The sequence below is a fragment of the Anabrus simplex genome, chromosome 1, assembly GCF_040414725.1.
Source record: "Anabrus simplex isolate iqAnaSimp1 chromosome 1, ASM4041472v1, whole genome shotgun sequence".
NCBI lineage: Eukaryota > Metazoa > Arthropoda > Insecta > Orthoptera > Tettigoniidae > Anabrus > Anabrus simplex.
This window is the reverse complement of record NC_090265.1, coordinates 1,745,441,109-1,745,461,890: the sequence shown is the minus strand read 5'-3', so window position 1 is coordinate 1,745,461,890 and position 20,782 is coordinate 1,745,441,109. Positions and strand designations below refer to the sequence as shown.

Below are 20,782 nucleotides of genomic sequence, written 5' to 3'. Positions count from 1 at the left end.
ATAACAGTGCACACTATCACTAAGGTCAGGTTCAGGGAAGGATAGCAGGGGGGCTCCGATCAGAAAGTGGCCAGGAGTCAGGTATGAGGGTTCATCAGGGTCGTCTGAGAGTCTAACGAGCGGTCTTGAGTTTAGGCATGCCTCTATTTGGCAAAGTAGGGTATACATCTCGTCGTATGTCAAGCAGGCATTGCCAGCGGTTCTTCGCAAATGATGTTTCATGGATTTCACCCCAGCTTCCCAGAGTCCCCCGAAGTGAGGCGAATCAGGAGGAATGAAATGCCAAGTGAATCCCTCTTGCGCTGCGTTGTTCAGAACATCTGTCTTCCACTGTTCCGACCGGTGCACCTTCAACAATTCATTTCTAGCTCCTACAAAGTTAGTAGCATTGTCACTGTATAGGTTTGTACACCTCCCCCTCCTGGCCGCGAATCTCCGTAAGGCGGCAATAAAGGCCTGTGTGGTCAAGTCACGAACTAATTCCAAGTGTATTGCCTTGGTGCAAAGGCAAACGAACAATGCTACGTAGCATTTTACCTTGACCTTGCTCCTGGTTGCACCCTGTTTAATGTACAACGGGCCAGCGTAGTCAACTCCCGTATTCAAGAATGGGCGCGATGGAGTCACTCGAGGAGACGGTAGCTGCCCCATGAGCTGCGTTGCTGTTGAGGCTCGTAGTCTGAAACACTTCACACATTGGTGAATGACACTCCGTACCACTTTCTTTATGTTCACTACCCAATATCTGGACTTAAGAGAGGCTGCTACATGATTCGAACCAGCATGTAGCAGCCGAATATGCTCGTCAGCCACAATCAACTTGGTTATATTGTGACGCTGAGGTAATATGATTTGATGCCTTTCTGCAAATGGTTTCAAAGAATTTTGTAAGCGTCCCCCTACTCGTAATACATCGTTCCCATCTAGGAATGGGTCCAGATTTCTTATTGAACTTTGCGGTGAAACTGATGAGTTCGACTTCAACTCGCCTATTTCCCTTGCGAATGTCACACGTTGAGCAAGTTTGATACATATCTGAAGTCCCATTGCTAGCTCTTCTGCAGATAATGGTCCTGTTCTTCTTACGTTGTGTCTTCTGGAATTGAAAACAAATCTGTTACAATAAGCCATCACCCTCTGTAGACGACGGAGAGATGAGAACCGTGTCGTGACTTCGTCAGATGGAGTGGCACTGAGTAAACATTGTACCGTATCCCTTCTTTCTGGAAGTTCGTCTGCAGAATCGTTTGAATCCTTAGTGGGCCAGGTACTTGCGTCTTGCACCAACCACGCCGGTCCATGCCACCATTGTTCATTATGTTGTAGGCTGAGTGGTCCTTCTCCCCTTGAAAGAACATCGGACGGATTGTCTTCTGACATAACATGACCCCACTCGGCTCTTCTAGTTAACTGCTGTATCTCAGAGACACGATTTGCGACGAACGTTTTCCATCTCGTGGGTTCAGCTGCAAGCCACGAGAGTACTATGGTCGAGTCAGTCCACAAGAAAGTATTGTCAATTTTCAGATTCAGGGTGTTGGTAGTCTTATCCACCAGACGTGCCAACAAAAGAGCCCCACACAGTTCTAATCTAGGTAGAGACTGTTGTTTCAGAGGAGCAACTCTGGATTTCGAACATACCAAATGTACCGAAACTTCACCGTGTTGATTGGTACTGCGGATATACACACATGCTGCGTAGGCCCGTTCAGACGCGTCGGAGAAGCCATGAACTTGTATCTGGACGACTCTTCCCGTACAAAGAATCAACCTGTCGACATGAATGTTGTTCAGTGTTGGAAGATCAGTAAAGATTTTAATCCAGCCCTCAAGTAAAGGAGATGGTAGTGGTTCATCCCACTCTAGTTTTTCTTGCCACAGCTGCTGCATGAAAATTTTACACATTACGATTACTGGTCCTATCAGCCCTAGTGGATCAAATATAGAGGCTATAATTGAAAGCACATTTCGTTTCGTAGGGCCTCCATTGTTCTCCTTGATGTGAACCTCAAACTGGAACTTGTCAAGCAAGGGATGCCACAGCAATCCTAGCGTTTTAATATTGTCTTCCTTGTCAAATCGTAGGGGTAACTGTGATTCTCTCAGTTCTGCTGGTATCGTCTCAAGTACAGCGGAGTGATTCGAAGTCCACTTGCGGAGCGGGAAGCCTGCGCGTTGCAGCAATTCTTGTAGTTCTCCTCGCAGCTCTATAGCATTTTCCACTGTATCGCTACCACACAATACATCGTCCATGTAGAAGTCCCGCTTCAACACGCGAGATGCTGTAGGGAACACGTGGGCTTCTTCTTCAGCCAGTTGAGTTAGACACCTTGTGGCTAGGAAGGACGCTGAGGATGTACCGTATGTTACGGTCTTCAGTTGGTAGGTGCGTAGAGGCTCGGATGGATGTTTTCGCCAGATTATACGCTGTAAGTTAACATCCTTGTCGTCTACTCTGATCTGACGGTACATTTTTGTAATGTCTGCCGTCATCGCAATCTGATGTGTGCGAAACCTTGTCACAATTGATAGTAGATCTTGTTGAACAGTAGGTCCCACCGCGAGAGTGTCATTGAGGGAAACGCCATTGTCAGTTTTGCAAGACGCGTCGAATACAACCCGTGTCTTAGTAGTGGTACTCTCTGCCTTCAAAACTGCATGGTGTGGGAGATAGCAGAATGTTCCTTCGTCTTTGCATATATCTGGGGCCAGCTTCATATGACCCAGGGTCTCATACTCCTCCATGAAATTCACGTAATCAGCTCGCAGATCAGGTCTCTTCTCAAGCTTCTGTTCCAGTAGTCTGAATCGTTTCTCCGCTATTTTGTAAGAGTTTCCAAGTTGCAGACCTTCTGCCTTCGTAGGCAACCTTACAATGAAACGTCCACTATTGTCCCGTTTGGTGTGAGTTACGAAATGCTCTTCGCAGTACTGCTCCTCCTGTGTTAGGGGCATTTTTCTAGTTGTCACTTCTTCTATTGCCCAGAATTTTTCCATCTTCCTATTGAGGTCATCGTCCTGTCTGAGGAAAAATGATGAAGTGGGTGGAGTTTCTGCTCTCTCACTAGTCCGAGCCCGCGACTTAATTGGACCTGACAGTATCCATCCCAATACAGTATTTTTCAAGATGGGTAGCTCATTGCAGTTTTTCCGCCACCCTTCCTGCAACAACTGCATAAAAATCTCCGCACCGATGAGCATGTCTACTGGTCCTGGCTTGTTGAAGTGAGGATCCGCCAATGTGATATCCTCAGGCAGGTTCCACGATTTACAATCAATATGGTTCGCTGGAATATCACCTGTTATGTGAGGGAGTATAGAACACGTTATAACAGTTTCGAATCTGGACACATTAGAAATAATACACTTTGAGATGCGGTGACAGCAGTGTTACTTATACCACTAATTGGAATACAGTTTCTATGTCGTTGCAGCCTCAGCTTACTTGCAAGTGACTCGGTTATGAAATGTGATTGCGATCCATTGTCAAGTAGAGCTCGGCACTGGTGAATTCGACCATTGTTGTCTGCAACTCCTACTATTGCAGTAGACAGCATTACTTGAGACTGTGGCTTGAATTTTAGTGTGCAGTAACTAGCATTACTCTCACCCTGTTCGTCGTCTCTAATACCGGTACCTCTACTAGCTTGGGTATCCTTGTTTGTAGTCGTTTGATTGTGTGTGGTACTGTCAAAGTGAATCAAAGTGTGATGTCTACGCTGGCAAGTCTTACAGCTATCAGATTTGCACACGTTGACACTATGATGCCTAAAACAGTTAAAACATAAACCCTTTCTTTTGACAAAATCATACCGTTCTCTTGTGTTAGCTTGCAGAAATCCTTCGCACCGATGTAACGGATGATCTAAGTCACAAAAGTCACACTTCCCCCTTGTAGATACGTATGAGTTAACTCGAATTGGGCTTTCATTGTTTCTCACATACTGGTGCTTAGCTGGATTTGCCGCGCTCCCCCTCTGTTCCCGTGTTGCCGTCATCAGTTCTAACACTTCTGCCCTCTCTTCCAAAAAGGTGGATACCTCAGCGAGTCTCGGAAAATCATTGCTTGGAGCTTTCATTTCGAACTCTTTACGGGTAGCGGGATCTAACTTGTCTAACATCAGCTGCTGGAGTAAGGCTTCGTGTAAAGGCACTGAAAGGTTGAGGTTCTGAATAGCGTTTAAATTGCTTACTAAGTGGTTGTTCAACTTCCTAAGGTCTGATGCTATATCTTTGTGACATGTAGGTAATGACAATAGAGCCTTGATATGTTGTGTTGCTATCAGTTTTCTGTTGTTGTACCTCTTACATACGACTTCCCAAGCTACTACAAAGTTAGAGTTAGAAACAGGAATGTTCTGAATTAATTGATGAGGCTCGCCCTTGAGTGCTGAAAGTAGATAATGAAAACGCTGAACGTTTGATAGTTTTAAATTGTCAACAATTAAAGCCTGAAAGGTGTCTTGAAAATGAGTCCAAGTCTCATACTGCCCATGAAATGTAGGGAGGTCAATGACGGGCAATCGTATTTCCATGGAATTTTGTTGGGAATTACCGCAAGAATGCTGAGATAACTGATCGATATTCTGCTCGGGGGCTGTGCTCTTTTCTATCAGTGTAGTCATTTTCGCCTCTAAATCGTAATAGTTTTCTTCAAACTGTTCCCTATCCCGTTCATGATTTTCGTAGTTCTCGTCGTCATTAATCTCGAGTTTACACTGAACATGCTTATATTCTTCCCAAAGTGAAGGCAATTGTTTCAACCTGCTACGTACTGCATTAATATCCGAGCCCGCCACAAACTTGTCTACATATTTACTGATACGTGTCAGTGACCCTTTAATGACCGCTCGTTGTTTCACTAACAGGTTTTTCTCACTAGACTCCATGATATGTGTTAGGAAAGACAGGAAAAATTAAAGGAATGACTGACCTCTGGTATACTGCTGTGATGTGCACTTATGCTTTGTCCGCCTCGTCAGTTCAGCATGCCGTAGGGATGATGATACACGTGCTCCAATATTCTCTCCACAGGTTGTCAGCACTCGAAACATACACTCACAAACACCGGAGGACCACGTAAACTTATAGCATTACGACACTTTAAAGAATCCGGCCCGGTATGACCATGTTCCGACCTCATACGGACAGGTCCCTGAGAACACGTGGTGCTAGGAACCACATGCTGGTTCATACACATAAAAAGATGAACTGTACTTAATTATACATATACTAGGTTTATTTACACTATATACACATCGTGATACATTTGTTTAACCTGTCGCTCACGCGATGGTTTAGATGTTTACAGAACTTGTCCGCGTAGCACATTTTATCATAGTCCGGCAGCCATGCTGCTTTTGCGTCAACCCTCGCTCACACGATGGCACGCGAAGGTGCCCGAACACTTCCGAGATACAAAACAGCCGCTGGAAGAGGCGCAGCGCTAATGCAGTGGCGCTCTGGTCAATTACAAACACTGATATTTAAAAATCGTGTGTGCAGTATACAGGTATATTTGGAACATTTGTCTTCTTCTTCATCATCTTCTTCTTCTTATTCTTCAAATGGTATGTACAGTATACACGTGTATTTGGAGCATTTGTCTTCTTCTTCTTCTTCTTCTTCAAATGGTATGTACAGTATACAGATATATTTGGAGCATTTGTCTTCTTCTTCTTCTTCTCCTTCTTTAAATGGTATGTACAGTACAGTATACATGTGTATTTGTAGCATTCTTCTTCTTCTTCTTCTTCTTCTTCTTCTTCTTCTTCTTCTTCTTCTGTCTTTGAACGGGTCTACTTAGGACCAAGCTTGTTCAATCACCGGGCTTTAATCTTTGCCCAGTATTGTCACATCTTCTCCTGGTGTAGCTCTTTTCTTTCCTCTGGCCAGGGGTACCTTTTTCTTCAGAGGTTTTTCCTAAGAACCATAGACTTTCTTTATGATCTGTCTCACTGCCTGACTGTTTTGTAAATCTGTCAGTCCCAGTTCTTTTTATTTTGTGTGTGTGTGTGTTTTCAGGCTCCGTCAGACAGATGGTACGGATTTTCTAGTTTTACCAGAAGATGAACAGACAGTTAATCAGTTACTCAGACAATTATTTTACCACATGATCATAGAAATCTATGCTCCTTTTCCTGGCACAGTCAGAGAGCCTGTCTGGAAGTGGAGGTCTGAATTGTGACACGTCCGATATTCCCTGCCTTCCAGTACCAGGCCTAGGATCTTTCAGAAAATTATTTTCTCTCTAACTTCCAGTTTTTTCAATCAGACCTTTCCTGTTGAGTGCTCCATGGCTAAATGGTTAGCGTCCTGGTCTTTGGCCCAAGGGGTTCTGGGATCGATTCCCGGCTGGGTTGGGGATTTTAACCTTCATCGGTTAATTCCAATGGCTCGGGGCCTGGGTGTGTAAGCCATCTTCATCATTAGAATTCATCATAGGTAGGGCCCAATTCTCAAAAATGCGCAGGTCACCTACATGGCGTCAACTCGAAAGACCTGCACCAGGCCTCTTTGGAGGCCACACGCCATTATTGTTATTATCAGCTTTGGATTGTGTGTGTTTTGACTCAGTTAAGCCAGTTTAGTTTGTTAAGTCGGAGGTGCTTTCTTGACAGTTGGGCTCAATCCAATCGCTGAGTGCTTAAATTTCTCCACTCGCCTGATATTACCCTATTTTTGTGAAATATCTCCGTTAGACTCTCTGATTGTGGTAAAGTACTTGGTTTCGAAGGTTTCTGAGATCTTGCCTCTGAATTTAACCTTGAAGTGTGTGTCAGTCAGGGTTTATAAAATGACTATTCAGGTTTTGTTATCTAATCCTAGTTTCTCGAGAATTTTACTTAGGGTTTGTCTGTCCACAATGAGCCTTCCTGAAATCAACAAAGGTGACTACCACCTTTCAGTTTCTAACCCTCAGTTGGCTAGTACTGTTTTGAGGTTGAGGATTTACTCAGTACAGGATCAGCTCTTCCCAAATGCTCCCTGATAATTTCCCAGTTGACTATCCACGTGATTCTCTGCCCTTGTTAGTAAGGCCTTAGAGGAGCCTTGTATGTTACTATGTTGATCCCGTGGTAGTTGTTCACATCTTTAAAAAAAATTTCCTATAAAGGAGGTAGCTGGCCCAATGGTGTAGGGTTAACGTGCCTGCCTTTTACCCTGAGGCCCCATGTTTGATTCCCAGTCAGGTCAGGGATTTTTACCTGGATCTGAGAGCTGATTCGAGATCCACTCAGCATATGTGATTACAATTGAGGAGCAATCTGATGGTGAGTTAGCGACGCCGGTCTAGAAAACCAAGAATAATAGCCGAGAAGATTTGTCATGCCAACCACATGAAACCTCGTAATCTGCTGGTGTTTGGGCTGAGCAGCCGTTGCTTGTTAGGTCAACCCTTCAGGGCTGTTTTGCCATGGGATTTGGTTTGTGAAGGAAGTGGATCAAAGATAAGATCCAGTTAGACGGCAACTTCTCTGTTTCTCAGATATTCTGAATGATCTCAGTAAGCTTGTTCGCTGCCTTGTTACCGGCACACTTCCATAATTTGGCCACAATGCCGTTTTCTCCAGCTGCCTTGTTGTTCTTGAGTAGCTGGATGATATGACTAACTTCTTCCACTGATGAAGGTAGTGAGCCTGGGTTTGGTGTCATTTCCTGGTTGTCAAAGCTTTTACTAGATGCATCACAGTTGAGGAGGTTTTGTAAAGTACTAGGAGGCGTCGGTTGTCATTGTGAAGCAGCTTGCCCTCTGAGTCTCTGAGCTGAAGGCTCAGTTGTTTACTGAGATTCTGCTTGCAAGTTGTGTAAAAGTGGAGTTATTTTTAGTGAAGCTGTTTTCAGTCTGGGCCATTTGGTTGTGTATGAAGTTTTGTTTAATTCCTCGGATTATCTTGGGCATTATATTCCTCTGTGTCAAGAACTTCTCCCAGTTTTCAAGATTAGATCTTATTTTTATGGCTTGTGAATGAACATATGATAGCAATACCTGCTAAAATAAACTTTTGTGCAGTGAGTACTATCATTTGCTAATGAAAAGCAGTTCATTATACAGTGAAAATCACAGCCTGTTTCCAGTCATTCGATCGGGTCAGGAATGGAATGAATGAAGCCCCATCTACCAGCGAGGATAGGAATTGTGCCGGCTGCCGAAGCCTGTCGCACTCCTCTGGGGCAATGAGTAATGACTGACAGATGAAATGAAATGATATTGGAGAGTGTTTCTGGAACGAAAGATGACAGGAAACACCGGAGTACCTGGAGAAAAACCTGTCCCGCCTCCGCTTTGTCCAGCACAAATTTCACATGGAGTGACCGGGATTTGAACCACGGAACCCAGCGGTGAGAGGACGGCGCACTACCACCTGAGCCACGGAGGCAATTTATTATACAGTGGCCTAAAAAAAGCATAACACTGATATTATAAAAGTAATCATAGTTTAAGCTAGCTAATTTATTTTTACTTTCAAAACATAATTACAGGATGAAGTAAGAATCTTTCTAAACCTATTCCAAACACAATAATACTTCTAACATTTTGATTTAAGAAGATATATTTGTTTAATTAGAGGAAGCGGAATCTGACAGATTTTCTGATTACCGAATTTATTGGTTTAAATTATGTAAGTTTACGGAAATGTATTGGAAACTTGCCAGATGTTGATTATGTGATCAATAGGGGGTATTTCCACCCCTGGCTGCAAATACCGCTGCGAGTCTTCTGGGCATGCCTCTTATCAAGTCCCGGATGTCCTCTTATGGTACGTTCTCCCATTCTTGCACCGCCACCTTTAGTTCCGACATGTTGAAAACTTGGCACTGAAGGCGACACTCGTGTTCGCCTATGAGAACGCTCATAAGCTAACTGCTTATGCCTGTGGAAAGTTGAAGCGAGTGGAAGACAGCCGTGTGTGAAAACCGGCGGAATGCGGTGCTGCAGCTGAGTTGATTGTGTGGAACCTTGAGTTACAAGCAATGTATATGGTGTAGAATGGAGTGTACAGCTGTGGCTATTATAAAAAAGGCCTTAAAATGTGGGTCTGATAGGTTGGAGGTTGGGTAAGACCGTCCTTCAAAGACTTTCCTCTCACTTTGATGCCAGATGGTAATCCTGTGACCTTGAAGACGATGTCGCTGATCCACAGCTAGGGATAATAAATAATAACAAATATAAAACTTCACAACAAGGCCTTACCTGGTATGTGCCACAGACAAACAAATTACAAATGTGATTCATTTTGAAGAATAATTACGGTATGAAATAACAATTACAAACTTATCATTTGCTGAGAAACAGTGAAATACCTGTTTATCTTCTAGACTCTTAGGACAGTAGCGACCATCTTGCAGCTGCGAAGTGCGCTGTAATTGTTTAGCAGCATGTCGGTATTTCATCTGACTCTTAAAAAACTCAGAGAGCCCTTCTGCTGCTGCCACAGAGAAAGTCTGTCCCAGCACCTTATTCGCTCTTGGTATGAACCCTGCATAACAAGAAACAAATCTTCACACCAAAGTTGTCCACATATTAGCAGTTGTATATCCACTTTAATTTTACACCTAAAACAGATAAACAGACTATAAATTACATATTGTATAAAATCTTATTATGTAATAGTAATATCTCATTGATATCTGGACCCTTTAAATAAGAATCGCCCGAGTATATTCAAATTCAGTTAATATTTACCACCATTTTGACATGACAAAATCAATTCAATTCTATAACCGACTTTACCACTCCGGGCCCATTTTGACTTAGAATACGGAAGCAACTCATTTTTCAGTGTCATTTGAAGGAACTACAGTCGAACCTCCATTAGTCGAATTTTCAGTATCTCGAAGTGACTTAATTTTCCCAGTCGTTTGTGCTATTCTTCACGTGTATTTATTTCTCTATTACTCGAAATTCGGTTACACGAATTTCTCGATTTCTCGAAGCAAATATTTCCTCCCTTGAAGCAAAAAAATACTCTGTAACTCAAATTTTTTGCAACATTAACTGTACAATACGAATTTGTGGTTTGTGAGGAACAAGTAAAGAAAGGTTCACAGTGATAGTGGGAGCTAATATGACGGGGACCGAACATCTGAAACTTCTGATGATCAGAATATCGGCGAACCCTCGCTGTTTCTCGGATGCGAGTTAATTACCGGCTACTTGCGAAAGCAACCCTCGAAGTCGTGGATGACAAACTCCATTTACGAACCTCGGCTGCGTGGTATTGACGAGAAGTTTCAACGTGAAGGGAGGAAAGTTTAAGCATAACAAAGAGAAGAGACTAACGGATTGTTTCGAAAGGTGTTAACAGAGGTATGTTTCTTGTTTCGCTACTGTATCCTGTCTTCTAAAAGAGTTATTATAATAAAGGTTTTAATTAAAGTGATCGCGTAAAATGGAGTTAGTTTGTCTATTTTTAAATACTGTTAAAATAATGTACAGTATGCGCCAAAATATACAGCACTGGAAATTATGTTAGTCTTATTGTCATTACCTTGCTTATCGAGATGGTAGTGTAAATGTTCAAAATGTGCTCCATTGCGCTGTAGGCAGTGTTCATAACGATCACGCAGATTTTCCAACATATTTTGGAACATAGGTTGCCGCAGAGTCCCGAAGAACGAGACGATCTTGTGACGTAATGCAGACACAGTTTTGGGTGGATCTGGACAATTGGAAATTTGCTCCTTTAACATTCCCCACACGTAAGCATCAGGTGGTGTACGATCGGGGTAATGTGATGGGTAGGGGAACTCAGCCCCGCGGGAAATTACTCGTCCTGGAAAGGTTTCTTGCAGAATAGCCATAGTCTGTCGAGCTGTGTGGCAGGTCGCCCCGTCTTGTTGGAACCACTGTCTATTCACCTGCATGTTCCTGGCACGACAAAACCTTCTTAGATCCTGAATAAATGACCTGATCACCATGTTCCTATAGCGTTTCTGGTTAATGGTAAGAGGTGGACCATCATCATTCTCAGTAGAATAACACCCACGGTATCTTCTGCCTGTCGTAAGAGGCGACTAAAAGGGGCCCCAAGGGCTCTGAACTTTGGAGCGTGGGTTGACGACCACGGGGTCCTTAGCTGAGTTCTGTTATTGCTTCCACTTACTTGTGCCAGGCTCCTCACTTTCATCTATCCTATCCGACCTCTCTTGGTCAACTCTTGTTCTTTTCCGACCCCGACGCTATTAGGTTTGCGAGGGCTAGGGAGTCTTTCATTTTCACGTCCTTCGTGGCCCTTGTCTTTCTTTGACCGATATCTTCATTTCTCGAAGTGTCGGATCCCTTCCATTTTTCCCTCTGATTAGTGTTACATAGAGGATGGTTGCCTAGTTGTACTTCCTCTTAAAACAATAATCACCACCACCACCACCACCACCACCTGACAATGCACACCAAATCGACAAACGCACATTATGTAGCGGTTTTTGGATTATAGTGTCTGGCCTCTCGAATCCAAGAAAGCGAGTTGTTTGGCGATTGATGAAACCGTCCAAGTGAATGTGACTTTCGTCGGAGAACCACACGTTGAACAAGAAATCTGGATCCTCGTACACCATGGCCAAATATCGTAAACAATATTCCACCCTGACATGCCTATCGTGCTCCGTCAATCGCGGCCCAACCTGTATTCGGTACGGAAATCCACCTATGTCTTAAAACAATCGTCGAAGTGACGTAGGGCTGATGTTTAATTTCAGGGCTGTTCGCCGAAGACTTCGCTTTGGAGACTGCAACACCTGGTTGAGGACACGTCCATGATTTTCATTTGTGGACACAGTTACTGGCCTACCAGACCTTTCCTTGCGTTGACTCAATACACTACCAGTGCGACGAAAGTTTTCAACAATAGATAGAATAACTGTGTTACTGGGTGCTGGCTTATTGAAGTGTTCACGACATTGTTCCGCCACTAACTTTAAACTCGGCCCACCTTGAGTACCGTTTCCGTACGAGCGAAAATAATACTCCACTAGAAACACTTTTTCCTCCGTCGCGAGACCCATTGTCACTTCCAATCACAGAGTACAACGTTCTTTACTCAACTAACAATTCATCATGGCGATATAACAACACGCAGACGCTCCGGCGTGAAAATGAGTAGGCTACTGTATATTTTGGCGCATACAGTATTCAGTATAAGCCCGTATATACATATGATTCAGTTGTGAACTATACCGTATATGCTCAAGGACGGTATCTCGAAATTTCGATATCTCGAAATAAAATCTAGCTCCCGAGGTAATTCGAGATATCGAGCTTCCACTGTACTTCCAAGATCATGTTGTATGTTTAGTCCTCAGCCCGAAGGCTGGTTGGATCCTCAACAGTTCCGCCATCAGCTGTCATAGATGGCCTAGGCATCACTGAAGAGGCGTACTAGGGAAATGAGGAGTGAGGTAGTTTCCCGTTGCTTTCCTCACCGAGCCAGAAGCTGCTATACATATCAGTCTGCCAAGCCCACCGAAATGCATGCACCGACTGACCCTATGAGCAATATTTTCACACCATTCATAGCAGGGACTGGCTGCATAAGGAATGGCATTACTAGCATCACTCATACCTCAGTCACTTTCATTTTGTCAAAGCCAAGGATAAAGCTAATAATAATAATAATCGTATGGCCTCAGCTACCGTGTGCAGACATTTCGATTTGACGCCATCTGGCTGTCTGCTCGTCAATTTCGACGTTCCGTCTTACTCTAGGTCCGCTAGATGGCAGACAGAGTAAACCGGATCTCTCTTGGGCGTCTATGGCTGAGATTTAATTTTGTCGGGTAAATACCAAATGTATCACCAGAGATCTTTTACATGCCGACATCGTACGACATGGAGCGTCGAATGGACTTTCTTCCGCCCTTCAAAAATCCGACTACCTCTGCCGGGTTTGAACCCGCTATCTTGGGATCCGGAGGCCGACACTCTACCACGGATCCACAGAGGCAGCTAAGGATAAAACTAAGACAGATCAATGAAAGTAACAAAATTGCTCTAGCCTATACCAGAAGACAAAGTGCACTGTAAACACTAGGTCCCGCCAGCAAAGGCACTCCAAGATCATAAGGATCCTTTATGTCATGGAATATTGTAGTACGAGGATTTTACTCAATATCAATGGTCATTCTACGATGTTTTCATGATTACACGTGTTAGTTTTTATGAACTTCATCAAGAACAATTCTCATCGATATTATTGACTACAACGACTTTGAACTTTAGTCAAGTTTTCAGTTATATTATTTTAAATGTCCTTGTTTACGATAATGTATTTTAACTCATGTCTTACCAATCTATTAATGTGATTTTATATCTGATGTATTTTGTGAAGTATTCTAGTTGGTGATGTCCCTTAGGGGACGAAACATGTTCTAGATCAAAGTAAATATGTATGTATTGAATAGGCGGACTGCTTAAATACAATACCAGGTGTATGCATGTTTTTGCCAGTTGTTATGGTAAAGAAAACACGTAATCTTCCAGAGAAATTCACTTTTGTTTATTCAAAATATTGGCCATCGGGTTCTACACACTTCGCTCATTTTTCAGGCAAGTTATGAATACCAGAGCACAAAAACTGCTTGTCTTTTGCGGCAAACAATTCGTCGAGCCATTTTCCAACTTCTGATCTCAATTGACTTGCAATAATTACCCACAAGAGAAAACGTAAAGGTTTATATGTGCCGGGGCTGTAGATAAACTAGTGGAAACGTAGTCCAGACACTCGCAGGAGATCGGGCATGCACAAATAGGATACGGAAGCGCTCAGGTGGCGCTGTTGTCGATGTATAGTGTGCATTTGACGGCCATCCAGTCGGGAGTGTTGTTGCTGTGTGGCGTTGAAATGAAGAGTGTCGATTTCACCGCTCTAAAGCATGCTTTCAGACGGTGTTCAGATCGAACATGCACAAATAGGATACGGAAGCGCTCAGGTGGCGCTGTTGTCGATGTATAGTGTGCATTTGACGGGCATCCAGTCGGGAGTGTTGTTGCTGTGTGGCGTTGAAGTGAAGAGTATCGATTTCACGCTCTAAAACATGTTTTCAGAAGGTGTTCAGCGTTCGTGGATTAAAATCGAGGTTGCCCGTGCCAAAAATGTATCAGAGTGTTATCGAGGATTACATGAAGCCTGTGGCGAGAATGCATTATCGTAGAGGATGGTTGTGTGGTGAGTCAAAGCCTACTAGATACTAGAAGGCCTGGACAGAAAGCCAGTTTCTTGCATTAAAAGCGGGGTAATAGTTTTTTCTCTTTTCCACCGTTAGGTTCGCGTTTATGTTCTGTTGTTTGGCGTGAATTCTATGATGATGTGTGTTACTGCAACATGTTTTATGAGAAGAAATAATATATTAAACTTTATTTTATATGGTAAGGCCTTATCTAACGTGAAATATGAAGAGTTTTGTCGTTTTTTAATTTATTTGGTCTCACGATTTGCAATATATGGATGCTTGCTGAGATGCATTTACAGTAACATTTGTTTAGTTATGTGCTTCCAAATTATCGTCAAGGTGGTGGTGGCGATTATTGTTTTAAGAGGAAGTACAACTAGGCAACCATCCTCTATATAACACTAATCAGAGAAGGGGTCCGACACTTCGAAAAATGAAAGTATCGGCCAAAGGAAGACAAGGGCCACGAAGGGCGTGAAAATAAAAGACTCCCTAGCCCTCGGAAACCTAATAGCGTAGGGGTCGGCAAAGAAGTAGAGTTGACCAAGGAAGGTCGGATAGGATAGATGAAAGTCAGGAACCTGGCACAAGTAAGTGGAAGAAATGCCAGGACTCAGTTAAGGGCCCCGTGGTTGCCAACACACGTTCAACATTTCAGAGCCCCTGGGGCCAATTACCGTCAAGTTTCTCTTTCCATTCTGTAGGTTAAGATGGTTTATTGCCGGGCTGAGTGAGTCAGACGGTTGAGGCGCTGGCCTTCCGACCCCAACTTGGGAGGTTCGATCCTGGCTCAATCCGGTGGTATTTGAAGGTGCTCAAATACGTCAGCCTCCTGCCGGTAGATTTACTGGCACGTAAAAAGAACTCCTGCGGGACAAAATTCCGGCACCTCGGCGTCTCCGAAAACCGAAAAAGTAGTTAGTGGGACGTAATGCCAATAACATTATTTATTATTAACATTATTATGATGGTTAATTTTGCGTGCCTAACTGCACATCTGACACAGCGAAGAAATATACACAAATATAAATTTTCATCTTTTTCCTAAAGATCCGAGTTTACGGGGAAAATGGAGGCCTGCTATTTCTAGACAGGACAGCAGAAAAGTATCTCTTCTTCCGGCTCCTAATGATAACTCCAGAACATGTAGCTTGCACTTTGTCGAACCAGATTACGGTGTAAGTACTGTGAGGGGAATTCTGCCTCCCCGACAAAGTGCCGATGCAAATTCTTCTTATTAAAAATGTATTAATATTTACAACGCGGGCGTTAGCATATCTCGGAAAATGTAATCTTGTCCGAAAGCTGAAATTCCTTACCGCTCCAAAATTTAAAGAGACGTTTCAGTGCCGCGACTGTGATCAAGCACACATCACATACGTTATACTTACATTTTTCAGGCCTGTTCTTGATAATAATGCAAAGAAAGTGACTAATGACTGTGATTTATTAAACAAATTCAAAAGCAAGCCTCTGAGCAGAAAAGTGTTGAAATTATAGAATTAGGGAAAAATCGGGTCAGTACTTCTATTTAGGCCTATTTCCCTATTCTTTACTCCTTTGTGATAAACAAGTGCAAAATGAAAGAACTCTATGAAGTGTAGTGTGTTCTAAGTTGTTTTGTATATTTATATCTCATTCACACCGGACATAATGATTAAAAAAATGTATTTTTTCGCGTTATTGTATGAATCTTCAATACTGTATAAGGATATAGACGGAACATGAGAACAACAGAACATAAACGCGATCCAAGCGGCCATTGCCTGAACTACATCGTTCGCCCAGAAATGTGTCGGCTTGTCCAGGCCTTCTATTATAGCGTAGGCAACGGGTGAGTCAAGGCTTTTCGTGCGGGTCGGAATGAGATGTGGATTTGTACCGCACAGGTCGGCCGTCCATTCCTCAAGATCAGATTGACATCGTGAGTGGTCTCGTATCCGTAGGGCAACCGATGGTCTGTCCAGGAATTGTCCGTAGAGGTTGGTCGCAGTCATCAGACGGTGTGGCACATACTGACGAAATGCCTTAACATGAGAAAAAATGCGTCCCGTTGGGTTCCACATGAACTCACCGACGTACAGAAATGGCACCGGTATCACTGGCCGGCATCCACCTGGACAGATGCCGCAACGAAGGAGACGCATTTCTGCAGCGTATTGTCGCCATTGGTGAGAAGTGGGCACCAGCCTACGAGGCTGAATTGAAGCGTCAATCGAATGAATGGCGTCCCCCAGGTTCGCCACGTTCAGAGAAAGGTCGACAGGAACCCGATCGGGTGAAGCTTATGCTGATTGTGGTGTACGACTACGAGGGTGTTATTTCCACGCATGCGCTGCCTGAGGGACAAACAAACCGTCAACAGTAACTACTATTGCCGATTTCTGCAGCGACATCAGCATCCCGTTGTCATGTCGCAAACAATGTCAAGCTATATTGCAACCGTGTCCGGCTCCGTGGCTAAATGTTTAGCGAGCTGGCCTTTGGTTACAGGGATCCCGGGTTAGATTCCCGGCAGGGTCGGGAATTTTAACCGTAATTGGTTAATTCCGCTGGCGCGGGGGCTGGGTGTATGTGTCGTATTCATAATCATTACATCCTCATCACGGCGCGCAGGTCACCTACGGGAGTCAAATATAAAGAAAAGACCTGCATCTGGCGAGCCGAACTTGTCCTGGGACACTCCCGGCACTAAAAGCCATACGCCATTACTTTTTTTTCTTGCATTGTAACGGTCGCATTTGGAAGACTTGGAACACCCTCTGTACTCTTCTTCTTCTTCATCATCTGTTTATCCTCCAGGGTTGGATTTTCCTTCGGACTCAGCGAGGGATCCCACCTCTACCGCCTCAAGGGCAGTGTCTTGGAGCTTCAGACTCAGGGTCGGGAGATACAACTGGGGAGAATGACCAGAACCTCGCCGAGGCGGCCTCAGCTGCTATGCTGAACAGGGGCCTAGTGGGGGGATGGGAAGATTGGAAGAGGCAGGCAAGGAAGAGGGAAGGAAGCGGCCGTGGCCTTAAGTACCATCCCGGCATTAGCCTGGAGGAGAAGTGGGAAACCACGGAAAATCACTTCGAGGATGGCTGAGGTGGGAATCGTACCCACCTCTACTCAGTTGACCTCCCGAGGCTGAGTGGACCCCGTTCCAGCCCTCGTACCACTTTTCAAATTTCGTGGCAGAGCCGGGAATCGAACCCGGGCCTCCGGGGGTGGCAGCTAATCACGCTAACCACTACACCACAGAGGCGGACGCCTATGTACTCATCAGGCATAACTTTGATCTTTTGCGCGAAGTTGAAGGAACCCTTCTGTGGCCGCCGATTAAAAGAGGTGACTTTCCGTGTCCTTCCAAATATGTATTAAACGTTGAATATAAAAATATAACTATGGCTCATTCCACGTTAAGAAAACAGTATTGCTCTTACGGGCCTACAACGAGTGAACATACCCCCTCTGAGACACCCATAATTTCTCGTGATTAAGGGATAGTATACTGTAGTTTTTAATGTATTATGAAAGATAGATAAAAAGGATGAGGCATTTTTGCCCGTGAGATATTAAAATAACTATATAACATTTTATTTTTTATAAATACATTCGTAGGGGGGAAGTACGATGGCGCGAACAGCCACCGCTCCATTGCCTTGCTTCATTTGCCTTCTATGTTGCTCTGGTACAAGCATCTGTGAACCGCGGGCAGATCACTTCTGTAGTTAAGTTGTTTATTGCATGTGTGTTTTTAGGCTGTAAATCAGTGCGTACTTGTCTTGTGTGCCTATATGTGTGATCTCTTTCTTTTAACATTAACACCGTGATTTCTTTTGTAGAGATGTCTTTTACGGTATTTATTTGTTGCGTGTGTTTTTCAGCCTTTATATCAGTGTAGAGGCCTAATCGTATTCTTTTGAGTGAGTGTTATGTGATTAGCCTACGTGTGTGATTTCTTTCTTTTAACATTAATGGTGATTATTAATAGTAATTTATTTGCGTTATGGGTGAGAACGTCCATAAATATAAACAGGGAGAGGTACTGAGGAAGAAACAAAAGCAAACTGTGCTTAACGTACTTAATTATCTTTCTCGAAGGAATCCAGATAAAAGTCTCAGCTGGGTGGTTAAAGAAACTGCTGAAGCAACAGGCATTTCTGAGAGGACTGTTTATAAAGTGCGATCAGCAGCCACTACAGGACCTTTGGCTTCTCCGATTAAAACAAGAGAACGTAAAGCACCACGGAAAGACAGCAGGTCAGTCAAGTTCAATGATTTTGTTCGCAGTGGTGTAAGGCGTAAGGTGCACGAGTTTTTCCTTAAAAACCAACCTCCAACCTTGCAGCAAGTCCTACAGTCTGTGAAGAATGATGAAGACCTTCCCGAGTTCAAAAGAACAACTTTGTATCGTTTGTTGAGAGACATGGGTTTCCAGTACGAAAGTTAAGGAAATTCAGTTCGTTTGACGGAAAGAGAGGACATTATATCTTGGCGTCACAAGTATCTGTCAACAGTTAAGAAATATCGAGACGAGGGAAGGAACATATTTTACACTGATGAGTCGTGAGTTAACACAGGGCACACTGTTGGGAAAGAATGGAAAGATAAGACCATTTCAACTCCACGGGATGCTTTTCTGTCAGGACTATCTTGCGGTCTGAAGTCTCCTACAGGTCGTTGGCCACGGTTCGCGTTAGTTCATACCGGTAACGAGAATGGGTTCGTGCCAGGGGCGAAGTAGGCCTACGTGTTTCAGTGCAAGAAGAATACCGCAGATGCTCACGACGAAATGGATGGTGATTGTTATGAGTATTTTAAAGAACGTCTACTACCGAACCTGCCGCCAAACTCTGTTGACAATGCCTCCTATCATAGCCGCAAGAAAGAAGCTCTGCCTACGAAGGCATGGAAAAAATAGAACCTGCGGTCATGGCTTCGAGAACGTGGTGTAGTGTATGATGAAAACATGCTGAAAGCAGACTTGATGGCCCTCGTAAACAGTGTACGATGGAAATACGATCGCCACAGAATCGATGAAATGGAAAGAGAAAGTGGTGTCACGGTTCTTCGTTTACCACCATACCATTGTGAGCTGAATCCTATTGAACTTGTTTGGGCGCAAGTGAAGCACCATGTTGCTATGAACAACACCACGTTCAAAACAAGGGAGATGGAAAGACTCATCGATGAAGGTTTCCTACGCGTGTCTACTGAAAACTGGGCGAACTACGTGAAACACGTGAAAAATATTGAAGCGGACATGTGGAAATCTGATTTGATCCAGGACGAAATGGAGCCCTTCATCATTGCTGTCGGCAATGAATCTTCGTCCGATTTAGATTGATAGAGGACTTCAGCCTGCAGCGGCAAGGAAGTAACATTCGATGAGTACCATAAAGTTGTTGTCTAATGGCAGATATTTTACTTTGGTTGTATATTGGATAGTATTTGTGTGTGTTCTGTTATTTTCGTACTGTACAGAAGTTGTTACTGAAGATTTTGATGCTGTGGTGTGCAGTGAAAAGTCATGGCATAACTTGTACCGTTTCAAAAATTTGCCATGTGTTTTGTTTGTGCTTGCTTTTGTTATTTAGCTGTTCTTTCTTAAGCGCATTTAATTTACCGCTGTTTTCTTTAAGACCGCTTTTAATTTTTACTATTGTGTTTTGTAAAGCGATACGACAGCACAGTAGAACCCCGCATTGCCTGGGGAAATTTAATAATAAATGCTGCTTTACATCCCATTAACTACTTTTACGGATTTTGGAAAAGCTGAGGGGCCGGAATTTAGTCCCGCAGGAGTTCTTTTACGTGCCAGTAAATCTACATATGCGGGGCTAACGTATTTGAGCACCTTCAAATACCACCGAACTGAGCCTGGATCGAACCTGCCTGGTTGGAGTCAGAAGGCCAGCGCCTCAACAGTCTGAGCCACTCAGCCCGCCTGGGGAAATTTATTAAATGCAATTAAATGCACCATTCACCCGTCGAGCCCATAAAAAATATTATTTGTATATTTTCTCCGCCGGTTCACCTCACACTTCAATGCTAAGGTTTCTTATGTGCCGTAGTTAACCTCTGATTCTGTACAAACCAAAAATAGCCCCTACTCACCGTCCCCTTTACTTCATACAAAAAAATTAAACTTAGTTCATTCCGCTTGTTATCTTGAAGTTAAATATTGAATTTCACACATGTATATGCCGCCGTTACACCGTGATAGTGTTGCGCAGAGCCGTTCGATGTGGCAACCCTGTTGTCATAAGAGCAATACTGTTTTCTTAACGTGGAATGAACCATAGGAGGAACATGGCCATAGCCGCCTACATTTAACTGTATTCATAAGACAGACATTTGGTAACTGGTGAACCTGAAGGTCAATGTTATCTTCTCCATGCCTACTCAACGCAGCCAAACAATAACATAAATAAACAGTGCTGTAGAAACCCATACATAATTTAAAACACGGCAGACAACGTAACCATATACTCATAAAACACCAAAATAAATCAGTACATTAAACTCGATCCAAGAAAGGTTAGCAAAAGAAAGATAAGGACAAAAAGCAAACACGACAAACCACCGCCGGCCAAAGTGTCGATGCCCAGGTGCAAGAAGTTAC

The 20,782-nt window shown here is 43.6% G+C and overlaps 1 protein-coding gene across 1 annotated transcript in view; it reads right to left on the bottom strand.

Annotated features, from left to right (window-relative positions):
• LOC136864331 (CIMIP2 protein CG18335) overlaps positions 1 to 20,782 on the bottom strand; it is a 100,016-nt gene that overhangs the window by 31,322 nt on the left and 47,912 nt on the right. Inside the window, exon 4 of the mRNA XM_067141174.2 lies at positions 9,307 to 9,482. Within this exon, the coding sequence (XP_066997275.1) occupies positions 9,307 to 9,482 (176 nt within the window). The remainder of the gene's footprint in view (positions 1 to 9,306; positions 9,483 to 20,782) is intronic.